The 11,649-nt window shown below is 41.3% G+C and overlaps 2 protein-coding genes across 3 annotated transcripts in view; one reads left to right on the top strand and one right to left on the bottom strand.

The window, feature by feature from the left end:
- The window catches only part of LOC121877071 (tyrosine-protein kinase SRK3-like), a 10,535-nt gene extending 9,605 nt beyond the window's left edge, over positions 1 to 930 (bottom strand). Inside the window, exon 1 of one of the 2 annotated variants that reach the window (XM_042382720.1) lies at positions 817 to 930. Coding sequence is in view for 1 of the 2 variants with exons in the window: in XM_042382702.1 (XP_042238636.1) it covers positions 276 to 312 (37 nt within the window). In the remaining variant the exon portion in view is untranslated. Of the gene's footprint in view, positions 1 to 275 lie in introns of both variants that reach the window. The other variant, XM_042382702.1, reaches the window with a different exon arrangement.
- A 5,760-nt stretch (positions 931 to 6,690) lies between these two features.
- On the top strand, positions 6,691 to 10,871 carry LOC121878330 (extensin-1-like). The gene is made up of 3 exons (XM_042384485.1): positions 6,691 to 6,747; positions 7,558 to 7,671; positions 7,921 to 10,871. Exons 1-3 carry the CDS (start codon positions 6,721 to 6,723, stop codon positions 9,541 to 9,543), a joined length of 1,764 nt encoding a protein of 587 aa, XP_042240419.1. The 5' UTR covers positions 6,691 to 6,720; the 3' UTR covers positions 9,544 to 10,871.
- The last annotated feature ends 778 nt before the right edge of the window (positions 10,872 to 11,649 follow it).

Raw genomic sequence — 11,649 nt, forward strand, 5'->3', positions numbered from 1 at the left:
AATAATATTAATAATAATAATAATAATAGTAATAATAATATGAAAACAATATTCTTATTAAGGGTGATAATGACAAGACGTATTACAAAATGTGTCTGAGTGTCATCTCAACTTTTTGACCAACGACGTAATTCATCCCAAATCAAACCACCTCTTTCTTGGTCAACATCCAACTCACCCACAAAGGTTCATCAAAACCGGTTCAGTAACTATTGTGGAATTGTGTCCATAGATATACATATTTAACGAAACCAATAACCCCTCCTTCGCCTTACCTATCCGTGGGCCTTGTGCTGGGCGGGGGTAGGACATGCTGGCGAGGAGTGGTAACCTTCACGGCCTCGTCAACATCTGTGTTTACTACTCTTCTGGTGTTTGGACAGAGAGTCGAATAAGAGCCAATTAACCTTAAGATAGACTGTATGCAAGCGTTTCCTCTTCAAACTTTAAACTACTGTATAAAACAACATAATCGTCTCGTTTTGTTCTATAATCTCAATGACGTCAGACAATTGTATTTTTTCCCGTGTCCTTCAATGAGCTGTCGATATAAAAACACTTTCTTTACCGTTCACTTATATTGTGTCCTGCACGTCACCACCTGCTGGCTTTACCTCCCAGTAAGGTGCTCCATCACCCACGACCTCACCCACGACCTCCACCACCCACGGCATTACATAGTGGATTTTATTTTTATTTTCTAACCTTGACGTCACCACCACTAACCAGATTATCTCCATTCAGCAACACCTACACTAATTCTTGGGGGGGATGTGGTTAATTTGAATCTTTATCGACTCTGTATTTCTTCCTCACCCCTTTCAGCCCCTTCGTCACCAGATACAAACACTCCTCGTCGTCGCTGCACTTGCTGGATATAGCTCCTTGAGGGACTTGAATATACCTGATGTTCCAATGACTTACTGAACAGGACCTTACATGGGAGTTGGGCTTATCGCTCCCTCACAATATCTAATCTAAAATATTAATAACGATAAAGCTAAGAGATAGGGAGAGACAGCGAATCTCTCTTGATAACAACCACAGACTGTTGCCTCCGTTGTCAACAAAGCACCTGATAAAAAAAACTTGGGATCACCTGAAGCTTAGACACCACAGCTTATCTTAGACACCACAGCTTATTACACCTGCTAAATAAACATCCTAAGGCTAGATTAGATTATGTTAGGTCAAGTAATGCTAGGTTAGATTATGTTAGTTAGGGTTATAGGTTAGGTTAGCGATACGGCTGGTTAGCATTACGGTGATTAACTATCAGGCGACGGAAGCTGGGTGGGCCGTCGGGTGGCCTAACCTTCACGTGATGTTAAGCTTGTAACACCAACACACACAGGAACATAACGAGGAAAACACTATACCACCATAAGATGTTTTAAATCTCCCATCGATATTGTGAGGCGTAGTCAATGTGTGGCTGTTAGTAGATACGACTGAGGTAAATGAGACGGTTCTTCTTCTCTTAGTCCGAGGTAACGAGTGATACGAGTAAAACAAGTCGAAAGAAAAACAAAATTCTTATCTGAGGTTATTTACAGTTTGGAATTTTTCCGACTGGTACAATCAGTGTTGTCAATCCACCCTCTCTGTGAGCAATGAATCCCGAGGGTATCGACTTGTGAATCCGAAGCATTTACAAGTAAGGGGAAGAAGGGGGGGGGGCCGGTGTGTCAGGGCATCATATTTGGAAGTTGCCAACACCTAGTTATATAATATACCGAGTCTTATATAGGGAGAAAGAAAAAACTACTATAATTTATTCTATAATGTTTCTGTCGGAAATTTATAGTTTTCGAGCATTTGAACTGATAAAATTACTGTACTCTCAATATTACTTGTTCAGAGTGGGCAGGGCTTTGTAGAGGGAAAATGCGAGGTAAAATACTAAAAATAACACCAAACAAACCTTTGAAAACCTGACCTAATCTTTCTTAACTTGTAAAAATGTTAAGAATCACTTTTGAGTTTATGGAGCCCTCCTAATCTGAGCACAGAAAACAGCAACAACACATACTAAAAATCGAAAACAACACCATCTACTAAACACCGAAAACATAAGTAAGGTAAACTTTAGAGTTTTAGGATGTTAATGGTTAAAAAATGTTAGGTCAGGTTTTCAAAGGTTTGTTTGGTGTTATTTTTGGTATTTTACCTCACATTTTCCCTCTACTTCAAAGCCCTGCCCAATTTGAACAAGTAATATTTTTGTTAAATTTATATGTTAAAATACTTGAAAAATATAAATTTCTGATGGACACATTATAGAATAAATTATATTTAGTTTATCCTCTTTCTCCTTTTATAAGACTCAATATAAAAGTAGTGTTGGCAACTTCTAAATATTTACCAACGCGTTTTTTGTCACTTCAATTTTACGATATTCGCCGTTTTTCCGTACACAGAGGAGCAAGTCTTGGCCCGCCATCCGGCCAATGGATGACCCTTTAGTCAGAGATTGTTCTGGTTCTTCCTGCAGATTTTTTTGACTTACGTATTATGGTGACCAAGCATCAACCCCACAAGTTCTTTTTTTCTTTTGTTTGACACAATCTCTCAAGTAATTTCCAATATGACATCATTGGCACCCATAACATCAGTAGCCATCAATTACTTATCAAGTGGCAAAATATTCTTGCAGTCTGCAATCTTTCATAACTTACCAGACCTCACTTAAAACACTACAGTGACTTCCTGTTTTATTCTCCTAAAATAGAATGAAAGGATTTTGAGAGAAAAAAATTTCAACAGTGTAAACCTGACACAAGTGGCGGCTGTTTCTCTCTACCCACTTCGTAAGTTCAAAACCGATATCTCGCAAAAAAAAAAAAAAAAAAAACTCTTGCATTTTGTCTGTTTCTCGAGGTAAGAAAGCCTTTATCTTCTATGGAGAAATTTCATCAGGTAGCAGCTGAGGCAGGAGCAACATCTTCAATATTACCAAAAATAGTAAAAATACTCACTGGTGGTCTTGCTGGTGACGTCATCCCTAGGTCACTTATTTTCACTTAACAGAGATCACTAATTATCACTTAAAAAGGGTCACTAATTATCACTTAAAAAGGGTCACTATTTATCACTTAAACAAGGTCACTAATTATCACTTGTTACACAAACGCTCATTAAATATTTCAATATCACTCACTATATAATCACTTAACACACAGGTGTGATTAATAATATTTTCACCAATAAATTCTTCCATAAGTTTGACAACAGTTTGTTTACATCACAACTGTTAATCTTGGCATAACACTTTAAACTTTCTCACCTCTCCACACTATAGCTTTTATCTTAGGTGTTTGTAGCGCCATTATTCTAGTAATGTTTTACAGAGTACATGTGGGAATCTCTTTATGGCAGTAAGTTATGTGGGAGACAGTAGACGGTGGCGTGTAGCCGGCACTGGTTGGACCAAGTTGGTGACTGTCTGACCGGTCACTGATGGACCGTGGAGGCGTGGACGGTCAACATCAAGGAATATTATAAAGAACTGAAACTCCCTTATAACTTCTTTATGCCCTTGACACTGGCGCCATCTATTGGACAAACCAGAAATAATAGAGAATGGTCTTTGGAGTATTTTAAGGAAGTTGTTATTTTTTTTTTAAAGGTAACTCCAATCATTTAATTAATTATTTAGTATATTAACATTTTACCATTTATCAGCTTATTACCCAATCGGCCAGTTTGTCTGTGCTTTGTTAGTTTTGTTATTACCTTTATTGTCCAGTGTCAGTACAGGAGGGAGCTGTAGTACAGTACTGAACCTGGCGGAAACCTGGCTCTCATGTGTGCGTCCAGTTCAAGTTGGACTCGAACCCACGGAATAGTGTGAGAAATACATGCATTACCACTATGCCACCAACACCCTTCAAATTATTTAATGATTATAGTCACAGTGCAACTCATTTTATTATTGTGATCATTGTTTATGGGTCAACCCTCACGCCGTAAAGTGTTCCTAGGTCAAGAAGGAACACTTGTCGTCTTGTTAAATTCTTCGACCTTTTATTTAACTTTATCATCTGAAGTTTGTGTTCCGTTGTAGCTTAAGAGTATTCATTTTAATACTATTCTGTACAGTACTTCTGCTACTTTAACTTTGTGTAATGTTCCTTATTGTGTGTTTTTATAAGTATAGTTATAAGTAATCACCTACTTATATAGAAGTGCATTTATTTATAGTCCATTATAGGTTATTTTCACAGAACACTCAGAAATTTGCATAAATAGTGCGGTTCCTTCCCCACCGCCACCTAGCTGCAGGGAGAACTTCCTTACATCTATTTACTAACTTAAATAAAGCAACACAAGTATAGCCAGAAGCAATAACACACATCTCACAATATAAACAGCACACAGTAACGTGCAGTACACTATTAGGTCACGCCATCTTGTACACAGGGTCGAGGCTCATGCTCACTACACTCGCATCATCTGGACAGTCTCTCTCATGACCTCTATAGCCAATACTTACTTCCATATTAACTTATTTTACGACGCCACTTAGAAGGTGTAATGTGTCGTTAAGGCTCACGGTGAAAGGAAATTGATGGTATGCAATATATTATGCAAATGTGGTTGAGTTTTCTCTTCACCTCGTAAAATATACCAAGTTATACCTTATACTGAGGAGATGGAGGCCTACACAAGAGCCATTATATATGATTGCGGGAGTCTGCATAAGAACAACGTTATTGTTTCTATATCTAAATTTTACGTAAATTAAAATTATTAATGTAACTTTTTAAATGGTAAGTTATCATTAATATTACATAATATTTGTAGCATAGGGAGGAGGATGGTGAGTAAAGTTGTGTTACGTGTACTGTATATTAAGAAGATTCAACAGTTATATTATGTGTTACCCTGTCAATAGTTCCTTCTCTTTATTAAACGAATACCAGAATATATCTTCTACTGTGTTACTGTCAGGATTCATATCACGTCCAGGAACATGCTACCATAAGCTGGAAGATTTTAGACAATGACCAAAAGAACCCCCAGAACTGATTCCTTCGTGTTGAAAATAATACTGGGGGCAAAAAACACCGAGGAGGAGCGTCTATGTACTATTTGTGACTTAAAATGTAAAAGTCAAATGCTCTCTAAAACACACTCCTGTACAATAATGATCTCAGTAGGGATTTAGCGTTTTGTTTGTTTACATTTTCGTGCAGGTAAACATTTCCCGTCAAAATTATCGGCTGTGTTTTGACGGCGGCAAAGACCAACCATTGACGCAAAAACAGATGTTCAACAAATAGGATAATACTAGTAAACGAGTAGTACTTAGCTTACTGTATGCGAATGTACGTAAGTCTGTACATGAGTGTAATGGATGGCAAAGACACAATGACAGGGTTGGGAAGGTTGAAATGAAGGGGTGAGGAGACGCTGTTGCTTCTTTCAGTCGGCTGGTAAACCACTAATTTCTGAGGAAGAGAACGCCGTGTGTATAGACCCTGGCAGGAGATGCTTGCTGTTCTCTTATGAAAATTAAAATCTATCAAGGGTACAAAAAGCAAAAATTAGATAGAATATTATTTTGTGGGTGGTTAGGTTTATGAGTGGTTAGAAGGATGTGTGAGCATTTTTTTATTCACTATAACATTACACAAAACTTTACCTAATCACACGAAGCACTTCAGACCTACAGTACATCGTTACCAGATTTGCATTTGATTTTGAAGGTAAATTTGAGAAGAATTGAGTTTAATCTTGATATACTTTGACGCAGATAAAGTTGACTGAAAAATTCCGTAATAGTTCGTTTTATAAGTATTAATGTTAGATGGGATGGGGGAGAATCAGAGGGAGTTGGTGGGAGGGGGTTTGAGATCGAAGCAAGGAAAGGTATGAAGGAGTGGGGTGGAGAGGAAAGAGGAGAAAAAGAATGGAAAGGAATAGGACAGACAGATAGATTAGAACAACAAAAAATACAATAAAAAACTCAAGGTGTATATATCTCTCCCCCCAGGACCCACTGCTCCCGCCAACACATCAGGTAACGTCTTCCTACGCCCCGGACACACACACACGACCCTACATGAGTTGTGATCCACTAAATATGGGGCTGGTGATCTTTGGCTTTAGGTTTCCAAGAATCTTCGATTTTTTTTCCCGCTTAATTTACGAAAGTTCGGGATGGGACGGGAAGTATGCCAAAAGGTTGTCTATGTCGATATTGTGTGATGGAAAATAGATCATCTGAAACGGGTAGGCACTGGGAAATATTTCACTAACTTTACATAAAAAAAATGAATTTATAGGAAAACAAATATTCCTGACCTTCCATCGTGCAGTTCTACCCAGATTATAACAGCAGTGTTTTATTGCGTAAAGATAAAGTGTGTCATGGGTTTTTCAATTACGCGTCAATTAAGTAATAATAACTATTACATCGGGATACAGCTATTATGTACAAAGAGTTCCAAATTTAATAACGATTTTTACAGCGCCATTACATCCGCACTCAGATACTTTACACAAAAAATGAGTTTACTTTCTCCTCTCAAGTGGTTTGGTTAAGTTTGCCACGCCCAGTGCTCCTTAACCTCCCCGCCATTGATAGAAAACGACTGCAATCGACACATAATTAGAGAGAACGAACGACACGGAGTGGGGGTATAAAAGTGAGGGAGAGACTATGCTACCTCAGTCACTGGTCTACTTCTGTGGGTGTTTGTGCCTGTGTGTTCCATGTGTTCAGCTATGGAGGGATATTCGGTTTGTGAATTGATTAGATTTCTGTTTATTATTTGGATATCTGTATTGATGATAAAAAAAAAATAATCAGTATATGAAATTGCGGCGTTCCATTTAAAACTTGAGCAATATCTTTATTATTACCAAAACAATAGATCTATGACTTTTTTGAGTTAACGTCTTGATAAAGCATGCATGTCTGTAAGTTTGTCTTAATACGTTAGTTTTTGTTTGATTTATGTTAGTTCATCTCATCTGTTACAGTAGTTTATGTTATTTCATGCTATGTTAGGCTAAATTATGTTATGTTATGTAATGGTATGTTATGGTGGTTAATCTTAAAGTTAAAAAAAAGATAAGGAGCTAATCATCAGGTGATCCGTTATACTCCCGGTCGACACAGTTGACCCAGACAATGACAGAACTTGTAGAATCTGGACGACTATAAACAAACTAGTCCCCCTGCTTTCTCTCCCCCCCTCCCTTCCCCCCTACGTGTTTGACCTTCCTTGAGAGTTACGTTTCATCAGGTAACCTTTTAAGTGAAGGGGTCATGAAAGTACAGCCTAATTAAAATGTCTGTATTATACTTCAGACTTATTAAAATGTTAGGTTAGGTTAATTTATGATTGGTAAGGTTAGATTATAGCAGTTTAGTATCAGGTTAGGTTCGGGTAGGTTTGTGTTAAATTAGGTTAGGATAGCTTAGCGTTAGGTTAGATTAAGTTAAGGACATGCGAGTTGCACTTTAAACTGTATCTGTGTGTCTACAGAAGCACATCGCTGTTTGATTACTCTTCATAACCTCTCCGTCAATCCTCTTCCCACCAGGTCCCGTCTCTGCTGCTGGTGCTACTGCTGTCCTCGTACCTGGGGGAGTGTAGAGGAGGTCCCCAGCAGCAGTACCCACCTAACGACACCACCATCACCGTCTTCAGGCCTTCGGTGAGTGAAAGAGCTTAGAGAGGAGGAAAGGGAGAGGAGTGAAGGCTATGTGTTTGTGATGGGAGATGAAGGTCTGGGGTGGGGCAGGTGGGTGAGAGGTGGGAGGGTAAGTGAGTGTGTTGGTGGCGACCACGAGGTAGAGAGGGATTTTTTTTTTAATGGAGATTTGGTTCGGTTCTTCGCCACCGTCACCTTTATTTGTACCTGGCACGGGAGGTATTATCTTAACAACTCCCTTATACTCCACAGGGCGCTGGTAGTGGCTACCAGTTCGAGTACCAGGTGATTGAGGCGGGATCTTCGTGGAGTCAGAGCCGCGGTGAGTGGAGCGATGGTGTGTCTACTCGAGGCTCCTACACCGTCAGGCTACCGGATGGACGCCTCCAGAGAGTGACCTACATTGCCGACGAACACGGCTTTAGACCAGTCATCACATACGAACAACTCGAAGGAGGCGTTGACGGGTATGATTGGCAGAAGAAACGTATGGGGAAGAAGGTGGAAGGAGAGATTTACGGCAAGAAAATGAAGATGGATGATGGTGAGAAAGGCCACGAGGAAGACAAGGATCGTCACAGTGACATGAAGATGGATCACACTGCAAGGGAGATAGGTAAGCAGGTCGTCTCCCCAGTACACAGTCGCTTCACTGAGGATCCGACAGCGTATGCACACGTCCCACAACCCTACGATTCCTCCTGGCGAGGCTATAACTCTCATAACAGTCATCCAACCCGCAACTACCAAGCTCCTCCACCAGGCCGACCTCACCACAACACTCCTTCCTACCATCCTCCTTCACCCGGCCACTACGGTATGAAGACCTCGCACCCTGTTCATGACAGGGTGGAGAAGTACCAGGAAAACCTCTCTGGCCATCCCAAATATATGGAAAATATTAAATCTATGATCCTAAAACATCCTGCTGAGAAAGCAAAGACGTACCGTATCAACACCGCTCCTCCCCGTCACCCGCCGATGGAGTTAAAAGACACAAACCACGAAGAGATGAGGAAGCCGACGAACGGACACGCTAAAGCTTACAAGTTGGTGACCGAGATGAAGAAAAGTGACAAAGACGAGATGTTCGATAAGATGAAGGAAGTCATGATGAAGGAGGAAGATGATATGAAGAAAAAAGATGATGGACCCTTGTATCGTCAAGACATGGGCATGTCGAGTAAGATGGAGCCTCACCCGTATTCGTCCAAGATGAGAGCAAACGAACAGGACGAAGAATCATCCGAGGTATCCAGCGAGATGGTGAGTTCTGAGGAGGACGACGACCTCTTGTACAGGAAGATGATGACCACTATGCTGCCTCCTAGTAAGCCGTTCGTACCCTCTACCTATTATCCCATTATGCCAACTCTGGCACCCTCTAGCCGTCCTCCCACCACCAGTCACCCCAGCGAGTCCACCTCACCTCCATCAGAGGACTCCCTTCCTCATAGTCCTTCCAAGCCATCTGAGGCTCCACACAAGATGATGTCTCCCATGAGAGAGTCTTCGCCTCACGCAGTTCCCACGAGTTACCACCCTTACCCTGTCTCTCTTTCATCACCATACGACCCTCTCTCCCACTACCATTACCATTCACCTCTCCACCCCCTTCCTTACCTCTCGTACTCATCCCATCCTTACACTCAACCTTACCTTCTTCCTCATCGCTCATATTACAAGCCCTCAGCACCGTCGCCTCACCACCTCTCTCACATCCACAGCTCGTCCAGTCATTCACCTTACTCGCCCACCCATTCTTACTCACCACCACCTTTCGCCTCCCACCCACCAACTCCCGCCTACCTCCATCCACTTGCCGAAGCTTCAGAGATGATTATGGAGTCTGCAAGTGGAGAAGAGATGCATTAGTGCAACACTTTAAAACAGAAGACTAAGCACACCGTAAGACAATGATATCACCAGCATCTTGGGTGTGCTAGCAGGGTACACCTCGCACCGGGTGTCTCAGTCTGTTAACTCTAGTACACAGTGAGGAATAATGACCATTTCGCCTCACTGTGAAAGAATTGTGTGATAATGCAAGTTTTAGTTTTCAGTCCTCGATAAATTCTATGATGACAGTGTGCAATCAGTTGATGAATCATAAAATGTCAACACATTTACTCAAACTCCTACAACTATATAGATTCATCTGCATTTAGGGTATAAAACAAGAAAATAAAAACAAAATCAGACATCTTGCAAATGAACATAGCGTAGAAAAATGGCTTATCAGGAGGCATACGAAGAAAAATCTCATAACAAAGCACCAGCGACCTGCCAGGCACCACCCAGCTGCATGTTGAAAGTCACTGGCCACGTAGCTCGCAGTTGCAGACACAATAAGTTCCGTATGTTAATCTTCTCCTTTGAAATCGTTAGGCCTTTCTACTCTCAGGAGTTGCCTAGGTGTTTGTGTTGTAATTATCGAAAACAAATCCGTCTTGTAATTACACTGTCGCTGTGCTTCCTCTTTGAAAGTCTTCGGTGGAGCGATGATTAGAAGGTGGGGTGAGTGGTGGAGACGGCGGGAGGAGGTTATGACGTACGTGATGGTGATTACTGCCCCCACACGCCTCCCTGCCGCCACCACACCCTGCCGCCACCACACCCTGCTCCCTCCCTGTCACCACACCCCTGCCCCCTCCCTGTCACCACACCCCTGCCCCCTCCCTGTCACCACACCCCTGCCACCACATCTCTGTCCCTTCCCTGCCATCAGACGTGTAGAGACGTAGCCTGCATAAATGTGACGTAACGTGTAAACACCGTGATATACATACGTGTGTACATATATACGGTATGAATATAAGTACACACACGAATGTATACAGTAATGCGCACACATACTATACACAGATATAAACAAACTCGTACTCATAAGTGTACAAGCACATGTTTACGCTTACGTATATGTAAACAAACACCCACAATATGTACACAGACATACTGTACATACTGTACATCCAAACTCTCTCAGTCACTAGTGAATGTCCTCTCTCACACACACGCACGCACACTAATATATATACAGTTCATATAAACACCCAGGTAACAGCATTGATTGAGGGACAAATTAGCTCACAGGGGTGTTGCCTCAACCAGGTGTTCGATTATATAAGGAGTTAATTAATGAGATGAGGTAAACGAGCGAGAGGTTAACGACTTTGACCTGGAAGTGCAATTAGAAAGGATGGGTGGGGGCGGATGGTGGGCGGGGGTGTGGATGATGGGTAGGGGGCTCGAGGGGATGGGTGCATGTGTGGGGTGTGTGTGGAGGGTGTGTGAGTGTGTGTGTATATTCACTCCTTGAGACATACACCATCTTACGTATCACCATAACATAAAGAAACACGTCATTTAAGACAAACATCTCCACCTACCATCTGGGTCGTGTAAACAGGGTGGCACATAAGTTGTTTTACCGAGAATAATTGTCGTGAAAATATGCCGTCGGGAGAGTAACTTATGCGCCACCCTGTACAGAATGTCTCTATTTACTGCGACTGTTTTTGTTGAATGTTTGTTTGTTTTACCAAATAAAAACTAAATAATTACATTGTTTTGTTGATATCCTGTAGTGTTTTCCTGTCTACAAGAAACACCTTTATTGTGTCGTCTTTCACTAAATGATTCACTTGAAAATTAGCCCCGAACCTAACCTAATGTGACAAGACCTGACCTAACCTAATGTGACAAGACCTGACCTAACCTAACCTAATGTGACAAGACCTGACCTAACCAAACCAAACCTAATGTGACAAGACCTGACCTAACCTAACCTAATGTGACAAGACCTGACCTAACTGTGACCTTAATGTGACAAGACCTGACCTAACCTAACCTAATGTGACAAGACCTGACCTAACCTAATAAAGACCTGACCTAACCTAACCTAATGTGACAAGATGACCTAACTAATGTGACTAGTAGGGGACTAATCTCCAGGTGTTTTCAGGACAAAAATACCGAATC

Source organism: Homarus americanus, unplaced genomic scaffold (genome assembly GCF_018991925.1).
Source record: "Homarus americanus isolate GMGI-L3 unplaced genomic scaffold, GMGI_Hamer_2.0 scaffold33468, whole genome shotgun sequence".
Lineage (NCBI taxonomy): Eukaryota > Metazoa > Arthropoda > Malacostraca > Decapoda > Nephropidae > Homarus > Homarus americanus.